This window comes from Geotrypetes seraphini, chromosome 3 (assembly GCF_902459505.1).
Source record: "Geotrypetes seraphini chromosome 3, aGeoSer1.1, whole genome shotgun sequence".
NCBI classification, from domain to species: Eukaryota; Metazoa; Chordata; class Amphibia; order Gymnophiona; family Dermophiidae; genus Geotrypetes; species Geotrypetes seraphini.
This window is the reverse complement of record NC_047086.1, coordinates 458,238-482,545: the sequence shown is the minus strand read 5'-3', so window position 1 is coordinate 482,545 and position 24,308 is coordinate 458,238. Positions and strand designations below refer to the sequence as shown.

The 24,308-nt window shown below is 41.7% G+C and overlaps 1 protein-coding gene across 1 annotated transcript; it reads left to right on the top strand.

Moving 5' to 3' along the window:
- Window positions 1-1,597: 1,597 nt before the first annotated feature.
- Window positions 1,598-23,123, top strand: CALHM4 (calcium homeostasis modulator family member 4). The gene is made up of 2 exons (XM_033939877.1): window positions 1,598-2,159; window positions 22,064-23,123. Exons 1-2 carry the CDS (start codon window positions 1,599-1,601, stop codon window positions 22,472-22,474), a joined length of 972 nt encoding a protein of 323 aa, XP_033795768.1. The 5' UTR covers window position 1,598; the 3' UTR covers window positions 22,475-23,123.
- Window positions 23,124-24,308: the final 1,185 nt, after the last annotated feature.

Genomic DNA, 24,308 nt, shown 5'->3' with positions numbered 1-24,308 from the left:
ATAAAGGCGAGCCAGTTGATGTAGTGTATCTAGATTTCCAGAAGGCTTTTCACAAAGTTTCTCATGAGAGGGAATGCTCTATTGTGGATTAAGAACTGGTTATTGGACAGAAAACAGAGGGTAGGGTTGAATGGCCATTTTTCTCAGTGGAGGAGGGTAAATAGTGGTGTGCTGCAAGGATCTGTGCTGGGACCGGTGCTATTTAACTTATTTATAAATGATCTAGAAACTGGAACTACAAATGAGGTGATTAAATTTGCAGATGACACTAAACTGTTCTAAGTTGTTAAAACGCATTCAGACTAAACTGCAGGAAGACCTTAGAAACTGGAAGATTGGGCATCCAAATGGCAGATGAAATTTAATGTGGACAAATGCAAAATTATGCACATTGGGAAGAATAATCCAAATCATAGTTATCAGATGCTAGGGACCACCTTGGGAGTCAATTCACAAGAAAAGGATCTGGGTGTCATCGTAGACAATAAGCTGAAGTCTTCCATGTAATGTGTGGCGGCGGCCAAGAAGGCAAACAGGATGCTAGGAATTATTAGAAAAGGGATGGTTAATAAAACTAAGACTGTTATAATGCCACTGTATCGTTCAATGGTGCGCCCTTACCTTGAGCATTGCGTTCAGTTTTGGTCTCCTTATCTCAAGAAACATATAGCTGCACTAGAAAAGGTTCAAAGAAGAAAGACCAAGATGATAAAGGGAATGGAACTCCTCTCGTATGAGGAAAGACTAAAAAGGTTAGGGCTCTTCAACTTGGAAAAGAGATGGTTAAGGGGAGATATGACTGAAGTCTACAAAATCCTGAGTGATGTAGAATGGGTACAAGTGGATTGAATTTTCACTCTGTCAAAAATTACAAAGACTAGGAGACACTCGATGAAGTTACAGGGAAATACTTTAAAAATTAATAGGAGGTAATATTTTTTGAAAGAATAGTTAAGCTCTGGAATGCATTGCCAGAGGATGTGGTAAGAGCAGTTAATGTGGCTGGTTTTAAAAAAGGTTTGGACATGTTCCTGGAGAAAACATCCATAGTCTGCTGTTGAGACAGACATGGGATGGTAGTATGGAATGCTGCTACTATTTGTTTTTTTTGTCAGGTACTTGTGACTTGATTTTGCCTCCACGAAGATGGGATACTAGGCTAGATGGACCATTGGTCTGACCCAGTAAGGCTATTCTTATGTTCTTAACTCTGAAATTCATTGTTGGAGAATGTGGTTAAATGTTAGTTTAGTAGAATTTAAAAAAGGTCTGGATAATTTCCTAAAAGAGAAGCCCATAGGTCATTATTGAGATGGCTTAAGGAAATCCACTGCTTATACCAGCATAAAATCTATTTTACTACTTGGGATCATGACATGAATTGGCCACTGTTGGAAACAGGAAACTGGACTTGATGGACTGTCTCAGTATGGCAACTCTTATGTTCTTACTAGAAATATAGGGAGAGGAAAGGAGGAGTATTTTGTACTTGGGCACTCCCAGTAAAACCAGAAAGATCACATAGTATCTGACTCAAATGTAATAAAACAGGAAGAACAAGTCAGAGAAAAGAGCAGATCAGCCACTGAGAATTCAAGATGTCGTTTTCGAGTGTAGCATCATTTCTGAAAAGCAAAGAGTCAGTCATTTTTAACACCATTGTTGCACTTCTGACCATTGGTGGACAGCAGCTTTTCTCTGTTTTTGCCTTCAACTGCCCATGTCATGCCAGAAGTAACTTGTACTATGGTCTCGCTTTCATCGGTGTGCCTGCACTCATCCTGCTCATTTTTGGCTATGTCCTTAATGACCAGACCTGGAGACTGATCACCGGACACTCACAAAGCTCTTTCCTGCAGGAGCACAGCAGACGCAGCTGCCTAGTGAGATACAAACTCACCTGTCTGGTTTTCTGCAGTATAACTGGGAGAGCAGTAGTAGCTCCAGTTACCTGGCTTGCTGTCACTCTGTTGAATGGATCCTACTATGTATGTGCACTAAGTGAGTTTGCCTTGGTGGAAGGATATGATTTCTTTAGCAATCTTAGCATTGCTGAACGCAGCAAAGTCCTTGCCCTGTTTCCCTGTCCCCAACTGGTACCTCTGAACTTGACCAGGATAAAGGATGAGGTGACTCTTCATCTTACGTACCAATCACAGGCAAGTCAGTAAGATTATTTAGGAAATCTGTAAAAATGTTTGGGGGGGTCACTATTGTGGCTGTTCTTGGGGGTATTTTCTCTCAATATTATCATAGCAAATAAGGCGCAGAGGATATGTTTTGGTTTGAAATTAATTTCAAAATGTCATTTTCTTTCCTAAAAGCTTATGCTGTTGATAGAAGACTGCAATTACATTATCATATTGTTTTTATCTTTATGAACAGATGGACTAAGAAATATAAACTTTGGATCACTTTTCTGTTGGTTTCTAGAAATCATGCATAGTTGCTGTTTGAGTAAATATTTCTGACCTGTGTGGAATTTCAGAACTGTTTTTTGGGTTACCAGCACACCCTCATATGTAACCACAAAATGTGTTCTTCTTTAAAATATTAACATAATTTAAGCAGAGACTGTTTAAATTATGCATTAATTATGCACTAACTATGCATTAATTATGCATTATGCACTGTTTCAAAATGCATTAACTAGATTTCTTTCTTTTTGAAAATACTGTACATTTGTAAATCTACAAAAATATAAAATCATAATAGACTGGTTAGACCTCCAAATTTGTGCATCGTAAACCAGAATTATTTTTTATTCTGGCCCAAATGTATTCATAAGTGAATAGGCCTTGGCCTTCAGAATCCATAACTGGATAGGCCATATGGTCTTTATTTTTCTGTATTTCCAAGATCCCCTACAACATTTTGGGCTCCTTTTACGAAGGCGCGGTAGCGGTTTAACGCGCGTAATACCACACGCTAAACTGTCAGCCGCGCTAGCCACTACCGCCTCCTCTTGAGCAGGCAGTAGTTTTTCGACTAGCACGGGGGTTAGCACATGATTAAAAAATTTATATACTGCATATTGACTATGCAGTTTACAAATTACATCCAAATCAACTTAAGCTCCATATACAAAAATAGTAACACAGATAACAACAGGTATAACACAGGAAGGCATTAATAGTCATTTATAACATGTTCTTTGAATTCATCCTCCCCACACTGTATCACGAAATTCCAGGAAAGCGTGAACAAACAATAGCAGGTCAGGTTTCAACAGGATTAGAATAGGAAGACATTAAGGAGTAAATTCTCTATTACTGCATTTAACTTAGGCGTGCTTTGGACGTCCGATGTACATAAGTACATAAGTACATAAGTAGTCGCCTCCGCCGGGGCAGACCAGAGGTCCATCCAGCCCAGCGGTCCGCTCACGCAGCGGCCCATCAGGCATATTGCCCGGTCAGCGGTCCCTGACTAATTTTATTGCCTACCTCTACACTTATCTCTAAACCTTCCACTGCTCTTATCTGTACCCCTCAATCCCTTTGTCTTCCAGGAACCTATCCAGGTCATCCTTGAAACCCTGTACTGTGCTATTTCTTATCACGGCCTCCGGAAGGGTGTTCCATGTGTCCACCACCCTCTGTGTGAAAAAGTACTTCCTTGCGTTTGTTTTAAACCTGTCCCCCTTCAATTTCATCGAGTGACCCCTTGTTCTTGTGGTTTCTTTCAAATTGAAAAATCTGTCTTTGTCAACCTTTTCGATGCCCCTCAGGATCTTGAAGGTCTCTATCATATCTCCTCTGAGTCTCCGCTTTTCCAGGGAGAACAGCCCCAGCTTCTTCAGTCTGTCAGTGTATGTAAGGTTTTCCATACCCTTAATCAGTTTAGTTGCTCTTCTCTGGACTCCCTCAAGCATTGCCATGTCCTTTTTGAGGTAAGTGAATAATTACGGAGTTAAGGGTCTTAATTAATGTTAATTGGGAAATAAACGACACATAGACGTCCCTAAGAGGTAGTTGACGGACTGACGTCTACAGAAAGCATAGTCCCGTCTCCAACTCTGGACGTGAGCATTCCGTGGGCGTTCCGTGGGCATGCCAAATGGGGACGCTAGATAGGCGCTACCTGAGCGAACGCCTGCGTCTAAATATCGTGTATTATGTAGACGTAAGAAACCCTGGTCTAACTTGGATTTCAATGCCGTTTCAACTTTCGTAATTGCGGCTCTTTGTTAGACGCGAGGCAGACGTTCGCTGTGTTTTTCATCAATAATTCCAATAGTGAGTTTGAATAGGTAATTTTCATCTTTTCTCTGTCCTAATAAATATAATGTCAATGGAACACATTATATTGCATGGATAACAAACCACATTTCTGCCCGAACAATAATATAATTTACACATGGCTTTTACAACCCCCTTTTTTTTCTCAACAAACAGCACTGCAATCGGCTCTTTTGAAAGCAAAGAAAAAACAGCACACATTATCAGCACTTAAAAAGAGAATAAACAGATACACACCTTAACATTCAGCTTCCCTTATTGCAAAATGGAGGTCTTCAGTTGTCATATCATATCTTAGTGAAGTGCTAAGGGAAAAGGAGTTTAGCTATAATGTCATAGTAGGCTGAGACAAAAGAGTGGTAGCTCAATGGTTAAAAGCGCTGCTTTCACTGAGCCCCAAACCCATATTCCCAAGTGTGCTTGAATGCATGTGAGGTGAAGCTCCATTTTTCTCACACGCTAATCTTCATTCTAAGCACTGTACTAATGGATATATGACTGTAAGTAATCTGTTCCGTTTAGGCGTCATACCGGAAAAGTGGTGTTTTTTTTGCCCTTACCGATCAGCGTCATTTGTGCTGCAATTCTTTAATACATATTTGATATTTGTTTTCTACTTGAAAACCTTCCAAATCTTTAGGCATTCCTTTGCTTAAACTTATTTGAGTTCATCCTGATATGATAGCTAATGAGCATAGACAGCTCAGTCAAGTATGATATGAAAGGGTGGTGAGATGGACCTAAGTAGAAGCAGCTGTAGCTCTATGTGTTAGGAGCCAGCCTGTGCTCCTAACATCCAGAGGTTGTGAGTTCTACACCCAGCACATCTTTTAATTGTGGCATACTACTTTAAAGGTGCAGATTGATGAGGTCACAATGAGGTCAGTTTTGTGCAACTGAAGACCTCCATTTTGCAATGAGGGAAGCTTGAATGTTAAGGTGTGTATCTGTTTATTCTCTTTTTAAGTGCTGATAATGTGTGCTGTTTTTTCTTTGCTTTCAAAAGAGAGCCGATTGCAGTGCTGTTTGTTGTTCACTTTTGTTTCCTTGCATCCTAACAGTTCTCAGAAGTGGTGGAATTTGCTGTTTCTCCTCAGCATTCTGCAGCCACAGGTGCATGAGATACTTTCATTTACTCCTAACTACAAGCCATTCTAGTAGGAATGTGTTTCTTTTGATGCAATATAGGCATTGGCCAACAGCTATGAGTTAAATCAAACTTCAGAGGGCTTGGACAGGTGTTGAAGAATGATCCAGTTAGGGGGGGATGTTTTTGGTGGGGGAGGGTGTTCAGCATGAGAGAGAACAGGTTGCATTAAATATTAGACAATGGGCTGCACATAATAAAAGCTGAAGCAAAATATTGATATGTAAAGGCAAGGCTAAAGAGTTACCAGGTGTCCTGGCTGAGAAATGAATATAACCTATTTGCTAACCTTACTCAAGACTTGAACCCCCTGATGTATGGAAGATGAAAAGCAATGCCTTAAGGCATAGAGCTATAGAGGTAACTTTGTTTAGAACATAGAGCTTCATATCAAAGCTTAGAGATGTGAAGGAAATGACTACAACGTCACTACAGCTGTATATTGCAAAACGACATCCAATGCACATCCAATTAGATTTGAATCCTAACGGTTCCTATGACGTCAGACGCTAATTAGGCGTGCTTTAGTATATAGAAAGCTTTGGCACAGCCATTTTTCCTATGTAAGACCCCCTCATGTGAGTTGGTGTTTGTGGTGTTCCGTTTCCTCAATGATGAAACTTTGTGCTATGACTTACCTGTTATCCTTTATACTCCCTTCTGCCTTTGACACTCCTCCCCACCCCCATTATCTGTATTTCTTTAGTTTATGGATTTTTCTGGGTGTTGGTATGAGGGATTGTTGAGGACTTAGGTTTTGTGTTAAGTGTGGAGGGGAATAAATTGTTAGGGAAAAGAAGGGGCCAGGTCAGGTTACACACAGATGCCCACACCCACCACTCTCCCTGCTTTCATAATGTCATGGTCTGCCCCACCTCCATTTTCCATATTAGCAGAGTACACCAAAAAGAAAGAGCGGAGGGGGCCTACAACTTTCAATTAACTCCAAGTGGAATGGATGGGAACCTGTGTTTAAATATGGGAAATATGTCATCAACCAAGGCAGCTACTGCACCAGATGGGATACATATTAATGAGATTCTTAAGTTGAATGCATAAGAACATAAGAACATAATGCAGGAGAAGTGTCTAGATATGGCCAGACTTGGGGGGGGGGGGAGAGATATGCTGGATAGTAGTCTGGAATGAGAAAAGATAAAAGCAAGAGGTGGAGGATGTCATGGAGGCAAGGAGAGATTAGGGATGCAAGGGTATTTGCAAACAGAAAGGGTGAAAGGTTGACACTGGGGATGGAAGGAGATTAGGGAGAAACACTAGGTTTTGAGGTGGAATGGAGAGATGGCATGTAGGTTCCAGCCCTCTCCTCCCCTCCCCTGGTATGCATCAAGGAAAATAACAGAAAAGAGAGGGACAGATGTTGATGCATAGGGAGCTAGGTTGTGAAAGGTGGGATAAGAGGATTGTAAGGGATAGCCCTAATGAGCATGCATGAGAGACCTGCATCTAATGGAGGTGTCAGCCATCAAATCTACCACTATGCATATCCATTAGGGGTATCCTCAAACCCTAACTGGCCTAGTGGTCGTTCATGACACTGTTGGGACATACCTCTGTAAACCACATGATACAGCAATGTAGCTCCGTGAAGCACCTAACGAATACAATATATGCTGAAACACAAACACACTGTCAGCTATATATGTTTCATTTATTTGATGGATTTTATTGTAAAACATAAATGGAAATATGCATAATATAGGATGCAACCACAAAAAACAAAAGGGAACAAGCCTGAAGAAGTATTTAATACCTTATTTAACTCAGATGGTGCTCAGAATCCACGGATGGAATAGAAAAAACTCAGGATGGGGAACAAACCCCTAAAGAGATTGGTCATTGAAAGTGCTTCATTCTGTTTAGCATGTCCATAACATAGGTGAGTATTCAATGATTCAAAAAAATATAGTTTCAAAAAGTGCAAGCAAACTTAACTTCAAAGTCCATACAGCGATGGTCCGGCAGGGTTCTGACGCGTTTTGCCAAGGAGGCTTCTTCAGAGAACCCGCTGTGCTATGTGCAATTCAAAATTAAATGCTTCCTGGTTCAAAGGAAGAAGTCTTTCATTTCCTGTGACAAAGATGAAGTCAGGCAAATGTCCAGGCTGCCAACAGATGGCACGGGTTGCTGTCGGACAGACGCCAGAGGGTGGTGGTTAATGGAATTCACTCAGAGGAAGGAAAGGTGAGTAGTGGAGTCCCTTAGGGTTCGGTGCTGGGGCCGATCCTGTTCAATATGTTTGTGAGTGACATTGATGAAGGGTTAGAAGGAAAAGTGTGCCTTTTTGCAGATAAGAACATAAGAACATAAGCAATGCCTCTGCTGGGTCAGACCCGAGGTCCATCGCGCCCAGCAGCCCGCTCACGTGGCGGCCCAACAGGTCCAGGTCCTGTGCAGTGATCTATTTATACCCTTCTATCCCCCTTTCCAGCAGGAAATTGTCCAATCCTTTCTTAAACCCCAATACCGTACTCTGCCCTATTACGTCCTCTGGAAGCGCATTCCAGGTGTCCACCACACACTGGGTAAAGAAGAACTTCCTAGCATTTGAACATAAGAATATAAGAAGTTGCCCCCGCTGAGTCAGACCAGAGGTCCATCTTGCTCAGCGGTGCGCTCCCACGGCGGCCCATCAGGCCTAGTGCCTGAACAGTGATCCCTAATTAATTTTATAACTTACCTCTAATCCCATCCCTATAAATCTACCTCTACTCTTATCTGTACTCCTCAATCCCTTTGTCTTCCAAGTACCTATCCAAAGCTTCTTTGAACCCCTGTAGCGTGCTCCTGTTTATCACATCCTCCGGTAGCGCGTTCCATGTATCCACCACCCTCTGTGTGATGTGTGAAAAAGAACTTCCTAGCGTTTGTTCTAAACTTCTCCCCTTTCAATTTCTCTGAGTGCCCCCTTGTACTTGTTGATCCCCTTAATTTGAAAAATCTGTCCCTGTCTATTTTTTCTATGCCCTTCATGATCTTGAAGGTTTCTATCATGTCTCCTCTAAGTCTCCGCTTTTCCAGGGAGAAAAGCCCTAGCCTTTTCAGTCTGTCAGTATATGAGAGGTCCTCCATACCCTTTATTAGCTTAGTTGCTCTTCTTTGAACTCTCTCAAGTACCTCCATGTCCTTCTTGAGGTACGGCGACCAGAATTGAACACAGTACTCCAGGTGCGGGCGCACCATAGCACGATACAGTGGCAGGATGACTTCCTTCTTTCTGGTCGTGATACCCTTCTTAATGATACCCAACATTTTGTTTGCTTTCCTTGAGGCTGTTGCACACTGCGCTGATGCCTTCAATGTTGTATCTACCATCACTCCCAGGTCTCTTTCAAGGTCGCTCACCCCTAGTGCTGATCCCCCATTTTGTAAGTGAACATCGGGTTCTTTTTCCCTATATGTACGACTTTGCACTTCCCTATGTTGAAACTCATTTGCCATTTTTTGGCCCATTCTTCCAGTGTTGTCAGATCTTTTTGGAGATCTTCGCAGTCCTCCATTTTATTTACCTTGTAATATAGTTTGTTGTCATCCGCAAATTTAATAACCTCACATTTTGTTCCTGCCTCCAGGTCGTTAATGAATATGTTGAAAAGTAAGGGTCCCAGCACTGACCCCTGTGGAACTCCGCTCGTGACCCATTGCCAGTCTGAGTAATGGCCCTTTACTCCAACCCTCTGTTTCCTGTCCGCCAACCAGTTTTTGATCCATCGGTGGACCTCCCCTTGCACCCGTGGTTCCATAGCTTCCTTAGTAGTCTTTCATGTGGCACCTTGTCTAAGGCTTTTTGGAAATCAAGGTAAATTATATGTATGGATTCCCCTTTATCCACCTGGCTGGTTACCCCCTCAAAGAAGTATAATAAGTTTGTGAGGCATGACCTGCCCTTGCAGAAGTCATGCTGGCTCGACTTTAGCTGCCCATAGTTGTCGATGTGTTCCCAGATGCTGTCTTTAATCAGTGCTTCCATCATCTTTCCCGGGACCGAGGTCAAGCTCACCGGCCTGTAGTTTCCTGGGTCTCCCCTTGAGCCTTTCTTGAAGATGGGCGTGACATTTGCTATTTTCCAGTCTTCCGGAATCTCTCCAGTTTTTAAGGATAGGTTGCATATTTGTCGAAGTGGTTCAGCTATTTCGTTCCTTAGTTCCTTGAGTACCCTTGGGTGAATGCCATCCGGACCTGGCGATTTGTCGCTCTTTAGCCTGTCTATCTGCCGGAGGACATCCACCTTGCTTACCTCTAGTTGGACCAGATTTTCATCCTGCTCCCCCTTTACGATCTCCTCAGGTTCCAGAATGTTGGTTGTGTCCTCCCTCGTGAAGACTGACATGAAGAACTTATTTAGCCTGTCGGCTATCTCCTTTTCTTCTTTTACCACTCCCTTTCTGTCCCCATCATCCAAGGGTCCCACTTCCTCCTTTGCTGGTTGCTTCCCCTTAAAGTACCTGAAGAATGATTTTAAGTTTGTTGCTTCCCCCGTCAGTCTCTCTTCATATTCTCTTTTTGCTTCCTAACCACTCGGTGACACTCCTTTTGGTGTTTTTTATGCTCCTTTTGGTTCTCCTCTGTTTTGTCCTTTTTCCATTTTTTGAATGATGCTTTCTTGTCACTTATTGCCTTTTTTACTGCATTATTATCCACACTGGGTTTTTTGTTCTATTTTTTTTGCACCCTTTCCTTTACTTGGGGATACAAGGTTCTGTGCTTCGTGCACTGTGCCCTTGAGTAGGGCCCAGGCATTTTCTACGGAGTCCATCTTCCTTGCGCTGTCGTTGAGTTTCTTTCTCACCATTTTCCTCATGGCATCATAATTCCATTTTTTGAAGTTAAGTGCAGTCCTTGTAGTTCTTTTTACCTTTGATGATCCAATCTCTAGCCTGTACTGGATCGTGTTGTGATTGCTGTTTCCTAGTGGGGCTAGTACCGCCACCTCCTTAGCGGGTCCCCCTAGTCCGTTGAGGATTAGGTCAAGAGTGGCATCACCCCGTGTTGGTTCCGTGACCAGCTGTTCCGTGAAACAATCCCTCGTGACCTCCAGGAATTTGGTCTCCCTCATGCAGTTTAAGTGTCCAATACTCCAGTTTATTCCCGGGAAGTTGAAGTCTCCCATCAACACCACACTTCTGCTTTTGCATACCTGCCTCTGTTCAGCCTCCAGATCCTGGTCGATTTCTTCCATTTGTCCAGGTGGGCGATAGTGATAGTGATTCCAAGTCGCCCGCCCTTAAGTTTCAAGTTTCAAGTTTATTCAATATTTGATTGATCGCCTATCATAATTACTAAGCGATTTACATATACAGAAAAATACAGGATAAAACCATAACAATAATATAAATAAAAAAATATAAAAATCATTAAAATACTAGACAAATTACTACAGGAAACACTAGGATAGAGGGGAAAGAAATACAATTTATAATAGGAAAGGAGAGAACATTGAGGGTAAATTACAAAAGGATGGGGAAAAACGAAATAAATTTATAAAAGAAATCTTCAAGTGACTGGAATGAATGGAAGTAATAAAGAGCAATTAGCATTTCAATTAAATATTGAAAGCATCTTTAAAAAGAAAGCTCTTAAGTTGACTTTTGAATTTTTCAAGATTTTTCTCTACCCTTAAATACAGTGGGAGAGAATTCCATGTTTGTGGTGCAGTAACGGTGAAGATATATTGTCTTCGAGTATTTATAAATTTTAGAGAAGGAATAACCAATAACAGTTGTTCATTAGATTGTAAAGTTTTTTGAGAAGAGTAAGGAATTAAGTCTTTATAAATAAATGATGGAGTTTTGTATAACAATGATTTAAAGGTGAGTAAAGCTAATTTATACAATATTCGGTGCGCAACTGGGAGCCAATGTTGTTTCCATCCTGGTTGAAGGTATGGATTCTTTTATGTATAACGCTATTCCTCCACCCTTTTGGTGTGACCTCCTGTATAGTTTAAAACCTGGTAAAGCCACATCCCATTTATTGTCATCAGTCCACCACGTTTCTGTGACTCCAATTATGTCTAGTCCCTTTTTGCTGGCTAGGACTTCCAGCTCTTCCATTTTGGCCCTTAGGCTCCTAGCATTAGTGTATAAGCAAAGTAAGTCCCGTTTGTTTGCCTTTCTTGCTGTTTTTCCACGTGGTTTGGCGCTCCTGGCATCCCCCTTGTGAGTAGCCAGACCCCAAGCCTCGTCTCGGTCATCCTCCTCCTGTGGTGTGTCTGTTTCGTCCTCAGCTTGTTTCCCTGTTTTTGGTTGTCCCTCTGGAATCCGTTGTTCTCTATTAGTGCTGCTTGCCAGTTTTATTCGTGCACTAGATCCCTGCATTTCTCCCTTAGGTCCTTTTTCAAAAAGTTCCCACTCAGTCCTGAGCCCTCTTTTACAGTGTCCTTGCTCAATATCTTTGGCCCGTGTCCCCTGCATTGCGTCCTTAGGTTCTTTTTCCAAAAATTCCCTCTCAGTCCCGATCCCTTTTTTACAATGTCCTTGCTCCATGTCCATGGCTCTGGGCCCCTGTAATGCATCCTTAGGCCCTTGTTCCTTTGTTTTGAATATGTCCCCTTTCAGCTTTTCTGAATGCCCTCTTGTTTTATTTTTTGAAAGTTTGATACCAGAGTAGACACCGAAGAGGGAGTGGAAAATATGAAAAAGGATCTGCAAAAGTTAGAGGAATGGTCTAATGCCTGGCAACTAAAATTCAATGCAAAGAAATGCAGAGTAATGCATTTGGGGATTAATAATCAGAAGGAACCGTATATGCTGGGAGGAGAGAAGCTGATATGCACGGACGGGGAGAGGGACCTTGGGGTGATAGTGTCCGAAGATCTAAAGGCGAAAAAACAGTGTGACAAGGCAGTGGCGGCTGCCAGAAGGATGCTGGGCTATATAAAGAGAGGCGTAGCCAGTAGAAGAAAGAAGGTGTTGATGTCCCTGTACAGGTCATTGGTAAGGCCCCACTTGGAGTATTGTGTTCAGTTTTGGAGACTGTATCTGGCAAAGGACATAAGAAGACTTGAAGTGGTCCAGAGGAGGGCGACAAAAATGATAGGAAGCTTGTGCTAGAAGACTTATGAGGAGAGACTGGAAGTCAGGGGAGATATGATTCAGACGTTCAAATACTTGAAGGGTATTAACGTAGAACAAAATCTTTTCCAGAGAAAGGAAAATGGTAAAACCAGAGGATATAATTTGAGGTTGAGGGATGGTAGATTCAAAGGCAATGTTAGGAAATTCTACTTTACGGAGAGGTGATGGATGCCTGGAATGTGCTCCTGAGGTGGAGAGTAAAATTGTGATTGAGTTCAAAGAAGCGTGGGATGAACACAGAGGATCTAGAATCAGAAAATAATATTAAAAATTGAACTAAGGCCAGTTCTGGGCAGACTTGCACGGTCTTTGTCTGTATATGGCCGTTTGATGGAGGATGGGCTGGGGAGGGCTTCAATGGCTTGGTGGGTGTAGATGGGCTGGAGTTGGTTTTAACGGAGATTTTGGCAGTTGGAACCCAAGCACAGTACTGGGTAGAGCTTTGGATTCTTGCCCAGAAGTAGCTAAGAAGAAAAAATTTTTAAAAAAATTTATATTGAATCAGGTTGGGCAGACTGGATGGACCATTCGGGTCATTATCTATGTTACTATATTAGCTTAGTGGTCTGCTAAGGTAAAATCTGCTTAGCTATCATCTCTCAGTTAGCTCATGGCTTAAAGCACTGCTTTCATTGTCCCAAATGCTAGAATCTCAAGTCGGGTTCAATAAATGTAACATGGATTCAAATACTGCTGTTTTTATCAAATGCAAACTCAACTTTTGGACTAGATTGTTTCTAATATTGCTAATGTTCTGTTTGAGATAAAATTTGATGTGATTGGTCTGTAGCTTGTCATTTTTATTAAAAATGAGTATTTTGTCAGCTGAAGGACTTGAGAGTCGAATCCAGACCAAGCTCACACCTGTGGGCTTCATTCTAACCGCTGTGCTACAGAATCAGCCATAAAATCATAGCAATTCTAATTGGATTATACTGTTCTGTTTAGGCATCCTTTGGGCAATAGCATCGGCATACTTGCTCCATAACGGAGCCCGAATCCTGCCAAATTGGCTACAGTTCAGCATATCTCAAGCTGTCAGGGTAGGAAACTGACTGAAAGAAGTCACCCAAGTTAAGGCACCTGGTTCATCCTCTTCACCTCTAATCTTATGTTCTCAAATATTATGCTGGTTGCAGGCTGAGAGGCAGGAGACATGCTAGCTACCCTGTTTGCCACCCCCCCCCCTCCACCCTTTGCAGCCTGGGCCTCATGGAACACTAGATAAGACAAAGGTCAATGTGACCAAGTAGCGCTTATTAAGGAAACACTAATGCCCGGCTGCTACTCAATATAAATAAGCACAAGGTGATAAATGGTATAAGATTTTTTTTTAAATTGAAATTTATTCATGTATCCAAACAAGTATACAGAATATGGGAATTTACACAAAAAATATAGAAATATTATTTCTTAATACAACGTAAATCAGTCATAGAAAATCAGAAATTCCATCAAGCCCACATTGTTGAGAAGAAAGAATTATATTACATAATAACATAAAATTTAGTAATCAATAAGGGATAACACCCTTAATTTTATAGAGGCATTTAACTATTTAAACTCCTATTTTCATTGAAATTATCATAACCAAGAAAGGTATAAGATTTTTATTGTACAGTCCAGGAAAGCAGCATGCAAGTGTAATATCAGGCAACTGCAGTTCAATGAGATGGATGACAAGTATGCAGAGTAAGCCACTCCTAGGTCCAAGTTGTTACTGTGGTAGAATTGTTAAGGTCCCAGAATCTGCTCTTGGTAGGAGAAGGCAGGCTGAAGAAAAAGGAAGATGGATTGAGACAAATTAAGAGTTGATTGGTGAGTTTTAGGCTGTGTTTTACGAAGGTGCGCTAAATCCAAGCATTCGATAACTACTAATGTGTCCATATGATAACATGTATATATTAACTTTTACCACACGCTAACGATGCTTAAACAGTGCTGCTTCAGCACGCGGAAAACTTAACGTGTGCATGTTATCCTATGCACGAATTAGTAGTTAGCGCATGCATGGATTTAGCGCACCTTTGTAAAAAACTCACCAATTGACTGTTTTCTCAGAAAATCTTCTATAAGTATACCCTTCTGAAGGAAAAAAAGTGTGAAACATGTTAGTATTGTGAAAATGTAGATAATTCATCATAAGGGCAAAGAATAACAGCTAGAATGAACAGAAGCAAAAAAACACTGTTCCTTTTTTATAATAAGGATGCTTATCAATTATGACTCGAAAATGATTTAAGAACATAAGAACATAAGAACTGCCATCTCCGGATCAGACCCATGGTCCATCGAGTCCGGCGATCCGCACACGCGGAGGCCCAGTCAGGTATACACCTGATGTAGTTTTAGTCACCCATATCCCTCTATGCCTCTCATAAGGAGATGTGCATCTAATTTGCCTTTGAATCCCAACACAGTGGATTCCTTAATAACCTCCTTTGGGAGAGCATTCCAGGCGTCTACCACTCACTGCGTAAAACAGAACTTCCTGACATTTGTCCTGGACTTGTCCCCCCTTAGCTTCAAACCATGTCCTCTTGTCCGTGTCGCGTTGGACAATGTAAATAATTTATTTTCCTGCTCTATTTTATCGATGCCTTTCAGCATTTTGAACGTCTCGATCATGTCCCCTCGCAGCCTCCTCTTCTCAAGGGAGAACAGTCCCAGTTTCTTGAGTCGTTCCTCATATTCCAAGTTCTCCATACCTCTTATTAACTTTGTTGCTTGTCTCTGCACCCTCTCCAACAGTTTTATATCCTTCTTTAGGTTGGGAGACCAATGTTGGACACAGTATTCCAAGTGTGGTCTGACCATTGCTCTATAAAGTGGCATTATGACTTTCTCCGATCTACTCGTGATTCCTTTCTTTATCATGCCTAACATTCTGTTTGCTTTCTTTGCCGCTGCCGCACATTGTGCCGACGGCTTCAGGGTCCTATCTATCAGTACACCCAGGTCCTTTACCTCATTTACCTTTAGCTCTATGAGGAAAAGCACTGCTTCCATCTTCTCAACATCATAGGTTCCACATCTTCATGTAACTTGCTTATCCATTTTGCTGGCACCACAGTTTCAAATAGCATGGGATTTTTTTTCAGCCAAGACTCCTGGAACCAAATTTTATCATCACTAATTCTCAGACTTGCGAATAACCCTGTGGAATGGAGAGTTGTGGCAGATATCAGGGGGACAAAAAGTTAATGGAGAATCACCATAAGCAATAACACAGAATGGGAGTCCAAAAGAAGAAATCAGTTCTGCCTGAGTTTTTATCTAAGTAGCTAGCAATATATCATTCTCCCCTAGATTTGTTCCTGGAAAGATGAAAAAGCTTAGACAAACATCAAAATTGCAAATTACTATAGCTGCTAATGGTCCTATGAAATGGAGAGTTGTGGCAGATATAGGAAAGAGAAGGTTAAAAGATAATCAAGAAAGGTATGGTCTCAGAAATCAACATAAGCAATAACACAGGAGTCCTAAAAGAGAAAAGATTGCTCTGATGTATCTTCTTATACTAAGCATGCCTAAGTAGCGTCTGACGTCATAGGCACCGTTTGGACTTCCCACCAGAAAACTTTCAAATCTGATTGGGCGTGCTTTAGGTGTGGTTTGGGCAAACACACCTGTACTAACTTTTAATCAATTCCTTCACTTCTCAAAGCTTTTACTAGAAGCCATTTGTCATCTGCTTGGTCTGTAGAGGCTCTGTTCCCTCTATAGCTCTATTCCTTAAGGTGCTGCTTTTATCTTCTATATGTCAGGGGTTCAAGTCTTGAGTGCGGTAAGCAAATATTTGATATTCATTTTTCTACCAGAAAACCTTCAAACTCTTTGGCCATTCGTTTGCTTAAACATATTTGAGTTGTTCTTTAAAATGATCTGCAGCAATTCTCAGATGTCTAAAGCAGCCTGTTATCTCTCATCCTAAACCCCCTCCCCCACCCCAACACACACTCCTCAAGCATGAAACCACAACCAGCCAAGCTGAATATAACAACAGGAATGTCTCTAGGGTACATCTCAAAAACATGTACCTTCCTTCAATACCTGTCCAAGCCCTCTGAAGTTTTAGTAAACTCTTCTACCTGTTGCCCTGTGTGGATATTGGATAGAAGGAAATTCATTTCTACCACAATGGCTTGTAGCAGAGAGAAGATGAATGTATCTGATGCACCTGTGCCTGCAAACTGCAGAATGCTGATGAAAAACAGCAAAGTCCACCACTTATGAGAGCTGTTGGGATGCTGTTAAAATGAGTGAACGTGAGGGTGGGATTTGAACCAGGGAGCTTCAGAAGATGGACAAAGTACAACAAGACACAAATGGCATCTTTCTATCAGAGGAGAAGTTTCCTCCCATGACAGCTTAGGATGTTCTAGCCATGGGAAAGAGAAAATAAATTTGCCTGGAAAGGGAAATGTGCTGATAAAAATGTCAAAGTCCACCATCTAGACCAGGGGTGTCCAACCTGCGGCCCCGTAATGTATTTTGTGAGGCCCCGGTCGAGGGCAATGTTGTGTTTTCCTCTGCTGCCCCTGGGTGTTTACCTTCTTGCCAGCTCCCTCCTCTGTCTTGCTGCAGCGTTTGTGCATTTGTGCGGCCCCAGAAACATTTTTTTTGGCCAATGCGGAACAGGGAAGCCAAAAGGTTGGACACCCCTGATCTAAACCGTCTTATGAGAGTTAATAGGAAGTTGTTAAAATGAGTGAAGGAGGGATTTGAACCAGGGTGCTTGAGAAGATGGACAAGGCACATTAACCTGGTGAGTCAGAAATGCTTTCTTTGTGGTGACTGTGATATGATTGATAGCTTATCAGATGATACATAGGCAGGTCAGTCAACTATATGAAAGGGCAGTGAGATCCATCTGCGTAGAAGCTGATGGAGCTCTATGGGTTAAAGTCCTGGGCTCTATGGGCTGATGGGCTCTATGGGTTAAAGTCTATGGGTTAAAGTCATACAGAGGTTGTGAGTTCAACACCCAGCACATCTTTTAATTGTGGCATACTACCTTGAAGGTGCAGCTTGATGATCTCACAACGAGGTCAGCTTTGTGAAGCTGAAGAACTCTATTTTACAATGAGGGAAAATGCATGTTAAGGTCTGTATCTGGTGTCAGCATATCTATTGCTAGCAATCAGCATTTTCAGTTGGCATAACTAATGTCAGCAAAGGCCTATGGGAAATTATATCAATCTGACTCTGGCATGTGAATGCAGATAGACCCTGAGTGCAGGCAGACGGTTTCAAATAGCCCTGATTAAATCATGATTACAAACCAACTTGTAGCTAAAAGATGTTAATGTGTTAATGTCTGAAGAGGATGCTTAGGACAATGGGTCCAGGTGCACAGATAACTAAAGTTAATCAGAAACTATTGTCAGAGACATACTGGAAATCACATATGACTGCAGTCTATTCTTTTCCTGTCTAGTATGTTTAAGTTCTGTTAAAGATCAATAGATTCTGTATTTTAGAATAAGTTTCCAGACTATAAAAGCCCCCTCACAGCATCACCCCCACTCTCTTGGCTCTGGTCTCTCTTGTCTATCCTGTTAGCTTGGGGCATCACCCTCCCCACCCCCTTTTTTCTCTCTTTCTTTGGCTCTCCCTGGAACTTCACGCTTCTCTGTCTCTTTTTATCTCTGGACTCTGTAAGGCAGGAAAACTGCTTTGCTCTCTCCTTAATTGTAATGCTTAATTGTATTGCTTTTCAGTAAGACTATTTCTATAATATATTCTTTATGCCATCACCTCTGGATGTGCTTCTTATTGGAGTCTACTTCCTGGTGAATCTTCGGTGAGGGAACTGAACCTGGGACCTGGCGTTTGTAAGGGCGCCTCTCACATAACCCCCTACCACCTCACCTTGTGGGGGACCTGACACTACAATCCTTACATCTGGTTTTTCTCTTTTTAAGCGCTGAGAAATGAAGTAATGTGTGCAATAATATGTTTTTCATGTTCTTTCTTTGCTCTCAAGAAAGAGCTGATTGCAGCACTGTTTGTTGAGAAAAAAGGGGGTTCTTTTTAAGCAAGAAAGCCAAAGGTGGTGTAATGAGTAAATCATATTACTGTTTGGGTAGAAAAGTACCTTGTTTTCCATGCATAAGAACATAAGAATTGCCACTGCTGGGTCAGACCAATGGTCCATCCTGTCCAGCAGTCCGCTCACGCGGCGGCCCCAAGTCAAGACCAGTGCTCCAAATGAGTCCAGTCTCACCAGTTTAGCATGAACTTATCCAACTTTATCTTGAAACCCTGGAGGGTGTTTTCCCCTATAACAGACTCCGGAAGAGCCTTCCAGTTTTCTACCACTCTCTGGGTGAAGAAGAATTTCCTTACATTTGTACGGAATTTATCCCCTTTCAACTTTAGAGAGTGTCCTCTCTTTCTCCCTACCTTGGAGAGGGTGAACAGTCTGTCTTTCTCTACTAAGTCTTAAGTCTATTCCCTGCAGTATTTTGAATGTTTCGATCATGTCCCCTCGCAGTCTCCTCTTTTCAAGGGAGAAGAGGCCCAGTTTCTCTAATCTATCGCTGTACGGCAACTGCTCCAGCCCCTTAACCATCTTGGTCGCTATTCTCTGGACCCTTTCGAGTAGTACTGTGTACTTTTTCATGTATGGCGACCAGTGCTGTACGCAGTACTCCAGGTGAGGGCGCACCATGGCCCGGTACAGTGGCATGATAACCTTCTCGGGTCTGTTTGTGATTCCTTTCTTGATCATTCCTAGCATTCTGTTTATATTGATGTGCTCTATTGATATGGTGCTTATTAAATCTATTAGGAGGGAGAAAGAAGAAAAAAAAAAACCCATATTCAAACTCACTATAGGAAATATCATTGTGGAAGCAGAAAGCATGCCTAATCTGCGTCTATAGGAAGTCTTCGACTAAGAAAGCTGAAACTGCATTGAAATAAAGCAAAAACTACACTTAGACCAGCTTTTCCTTCGCCTACATTTTCCACGTTGTTTAGATGCCCTCTGCCACCTAATTAGCGTCTATGTGGTGCCTATCCTTAACCACACCCACGTTATGCCCACATCTACAAACTTAGATGCGACTATTCTCTAAAACTGCGTCTCTCTTGCGTCTGTGTTCTAAGAACGCCTAATCGACGCCTAACTCTGTCTGTCCCAATTAACGCTTGTTAAGACCCTTAAATCGCTCATTATCCACTTAAATTAGACACCTAAAGCACACCTAAAGTTAGGCGCAGTTTACAGAATCGGGGCCTTGGTGTCCAACCCCAGTGGCTGTAACAGCATCAAAAGCACTAGTGAGAACTGGTAAAAAGAAGAAATGATAGTTGGGTTGAAGGGGAGACAGTGGAAGAAAGAAGGTATTATGAGAGGGAAAAGGGTAGTATGGATATGACGAGTAGAAGGAAAAGAAACCATGGATGAAATTGAAATTAGAGAGACACTCAAGGAGGAGTTGAAGGAAGTAAAAAAGCATAGAAAGAGGAAATTGTAAATGACATTCACATTTTAATCAAGATATACTGGATAAACCATATAGGTCCTTTATGTGCTGTCATTTACTATATTGGATCTACAGAAGAGGTAAGAGAAAAACAAAACAGTTTTGTGGGGACAAGAAAAGGTGGAGATGCAGGAGAGAGAGAGGAAGAAAACAGAAAAGAAAAAAAAGGATAAGGGTCCTTTTACAAACCTGAGTAGCAAGTCCTGTGCGGCAAATGCGACACAGACCATTCAATTCCTATGGGCTTCGCCAAATTTTCCCCACCAGGACTTGCTACAGTGGCTTTGTAAAAGACTACATGAAGAAAAGAAACAGACTAAATACAGTAAATTGTCCACATGAACATAGTTTTGAAAATTTGATTTTTTAAATAAAAAGCTCTAACAATATTTCCTGTGTAGGTGATGAAAATGTTTTAATACAGTGCAAGATATTAAAAACTGACCTTCAGTATCATGAAGGTCTTTTCCTCAGATGCCAAAACCTGTAAAGAATCCAGATTATGCTTCTACCACTCCACTCTGCATTCAAAGCTTGGGCCCTGGTGCCTTGCAGCAGCTTGTTAAATTTGCAACAAGGATTTGAGGTTCTAGAGGTAATTCTATAACACTGCACCTGTTTGGCTTCAAGAAAAGTCGATGTATACTTTTTTTTAAATAGAATAGTAGCAGAATTGGGTAGATACACATATGTGCTTAGGCAAGATCTCTTATGGCATTTGTAGTTAGGTTCTGTGTTCTTCTGTGATACACACAATATTTACAGTGCACTATATGTTCTGTGCTAATATGTGCACCTCTCTTGAAGCTATGGCCATATTTACAGAATAGCACTTGTGTGTATATCAGCACATACTGTATGCAATCCCCAAAACTATTGTACTCCCCTGTCCCTGGAGGGCTCTTAATCTAACCCCCTCTTCTACAAAGCTGCACGGCAACAGCCCAGAAGCCCTTTAAATCTCTATGAGCTTTGGGGCCGTTACCGCACAGCTTTGAAGAAGAGGGGGTAGCCCCCTCTTCTACAAAGCCGCACTAGCGGCTGCTGCGTGATAACAGCTCCGAAGCCCATAGAGATTTAAAAAGGACTTCGGGGCCATTGCTGCGCAGCTTTGTAGAAGAGGGGGTAAGTCTGTAGCTGAGGCAATGGTAGATTAGGTGACTTCAAGTTTATTAAAAGTTTGATATCCCGCTTTATCAGGCTTCAAGGCGGTTTACATAATTAAAACAAAGGGGAATACACAAAATATTTAAAAATAAACAAACGAACCACAGTTAATCATTAAATACAGATCAAAACAGAAACATACGGGAAATAAGGCAAGAACTACCGTACATTATTTGAATAGAAAAGAAATAAAAAATGGGGAAGTACATTAGGTTGGGAACGTTTAAAAGCCGACGTCAATGCCGGTCTGAAAAACAAGAACATCCTTAAAAGGACAATCATAGGTCAACGGCATCTTTGAACAGGAATGTTTTTAGTTCCGATTTGAAGGCGTTTAATGAAGTAATTTCTCTTATGAGATTTGGAGCTGAGTTCCACAGCATAAGGGCAGTTACAGAGAAAATGTTGTTGCGCATAATGTTAATATGTCTTAAGGAAGTTTTGATTAATTGATTGAAGGGAATGTGTGATCAGAAGTCTATTAATGAATTCTGGTTGACCAGAAGCTATAGTTTTGAAAGTCAGTAACAACTTCATAGGGGGCTGCTCTGGGATTTGAACTCAGTTCCCCGGTTCCCAGTCTGATGAGCTAACCATTAAGCTACTCCTTCCCTCACTCTATGCCATTATTCTAATCACACAGAGTATCATTTACCATGTTCTTTTGAGGACTACCCCCTTTGTGGCATATCTGCAGCAGCAAAGTTGAATATATTACCACACACACATTATCTTAGACCTATTTTACTTAGATGTTTCAGTTTCTGTTTCTATGTGAATAAAGCCTATGAAAACAAGCCCCTGAAAAATATTTTTAATTTTTTTTTTTTTTAACGTATAATTGTTTGTAAGAATGATATGTCTACTCTAGTTCTACATTACACTCTTCAGCTGTATAATTTCTTTTTAATAATGCAGGTGTCTGGCTGGATTCTGATAGCTATTGTGGCTGTCACTGTTTTCCTGTCACTCTGCTTGGCAAGATTCCTGTCTCCTCTCACTTTCCTTCACCTTCACTACTGGAGAAGCTATGTGAACAACGAGAGGGCACTCTTTGAGCAGACTATGGACAAGCACTCCAGGATCTTTGCCTTACAGCATATCAAGAAGTTCTTTGGTTTCTCCCCAGAGAGTATGAACATTAAAGACATCAGAATCCCTTCTCGCTTAGACTGGAAACAGGTTTCAGGACTTGACCTTTTAAGAATAGTAAATGAAGACCACTATTACTATAGTCTCCTTCACGCCTGGGCTGATGAAGATCCTCCAGATAAGGAATATGTTGATACAGATGAAGACTCTTCCAATCTTACTCAAGCACCATTATAAATTTGTTTCTGCTTTTTGGACCTTCTACACAGTTTGATTTCTAAACTGCTGCAGAGATGAAAAGGCATAATCCTAATAGGTAATTACGCCTCTCCTCAAAAACCCCTCACTAGATCCTATATCCCCGTTCAACTATTGCCCATATATCTCCTCCCCTTCCTATCTAAATTACTCGAACGTGCTGTTTACCACAGTTGCCTGAACTTCTTTTCTTCTCAAGATATTTTTGACCTTTTCAATCGGGCTTTTGCCCTCTCCATTCTTCAGAAACTGCCCTTGCTAAAATCTCTAACGACCTGTTCCTGGCCATATCCAATGGCCTCTACTCTATCCTCATCCTTTTTGATCTATCTGCTGCCCTTGATACTGTTGATTACCACCTGCTCCTAGATAAGCTATCCTCACTGGGATTCCAGGGTTTTGTTCTCCCCTGGTTTTCTTCCTATCTCTCTCATTGTACTTTCAGTGGATCCTCTGTTGCCACCCCACTGTCTATCAGTGTACCTCAAGGCTCTGTCTTGGGCCCTCTCCTCTTCTCCTTATATACCTGCTCTCTCAGTACACTGATATCCTCCCATGGTTTTCAATATCACCTCTATGCTGATGGCTCTCAGATCTACCTTTCCACACCAGATATCTCTACTGGAATTCAGGCCCGAATCTCAACTTGCCTGTCCGACGTTGCCACCTGGATGTCTCACTGCCATCTAAAAATGAATATGGCTAAAACCAAACTCCTTATCTTTCTGCCTAAACGCACCCCCCCTCCCGTCGTTCTCTCTTTCTGTGGATAACACTCTCTTCCTCCCTATCTTGTCAGCTCACAACCTCAGGGTGGTCTTTGACTCCTCTCTCTCCTCCACTCACATCCAACGAACCACTAAAACATGTCGCTTCCTCCTCTATAATAAAACTAAAATCCAACCTCTCCTCTCCAAGCACACTACCAAAACTTTTATCCATGCTCTCATCACCTCTCGCTTAGACTACTGCAACGCACTTCTCTCAGGTCTTCTGCTCAACTGGTCTACCTTTCAATCTGTTCAAAATGTTAGTGCACGACTCATATTCCGCAAGAACCACCACGCTCACATTATCCCTCTCTTCAAGTCACTTCATTGGCAAACCATCCTTTTCCAAATACATTTCAAACATGCCTTCACTCTGTAGCCCCTCGATATCTCTCCTCACTTATCTCCCACTATGTTTTCCCCCCACCGTGAATGCTGTTCATCAAGTAAGTCCCTCTTATCTGTACTATTCTTCTCCACCACCAACTCTAGACTCCATCCCTTCTTTTTAGCTGCGCCATATGCCTGGAACAGGCTGCCAGTGTCAATACATCATGCTCCATCTCTAGCAGTATTCAAATCCAAGTTAAAAGCCCACTTTTTTAAGCTGCTTTTAACTCTTTAACTCCCACTCACTGTGAGATATCTATACTAATTGCATCATTCCTCCTACCAGAAACTCCTCAACCCTGTCCAAATTAGATTGTAAGCTCTTCTGAGCAGGGACCATCTTTTGAATGTTAAATGTATAGTACTGTGTATGCCTTCAGCGATATAGAAATGATAAATAGTAGTAGTAGTAATAGTAGGGGATTCTGTTAAATCAATGAAGAGAGAAAATTCTTTAAAATTTGGATGTTATTCTCTAGAACAGGGTTGGGCAACAAGGGCTGGAATCCAGTTGAGTTTTTAGGATTTCCCCAATGAATATGCATGAGATCCATTTGCATACAATGGGAGGCAGTGCATGCAAATAGATCTCATACATAGTCATTGGGGAAATCCTAAAAACCCGACTGGATTCCGGCCCTCATTGCCCACCC

Excerpts from the sequence above, each read along its gene's own strand:
- CALHM4 (XM_033939877.1), top strand. The coding sequence starts at position 1,599 with ATGTCGTTTTCGAGTGTAGCATCATTTCTGAAAAGCAAAGAGTCAGTC. Across the intron at positions 2,160-22,063 it reads ATCTTACGTACCAATCACAG|GTGTCTGGCTGGATTCTGAT; the intron begins GCAAGTCAGTAA and ends TTAATAATGCAG.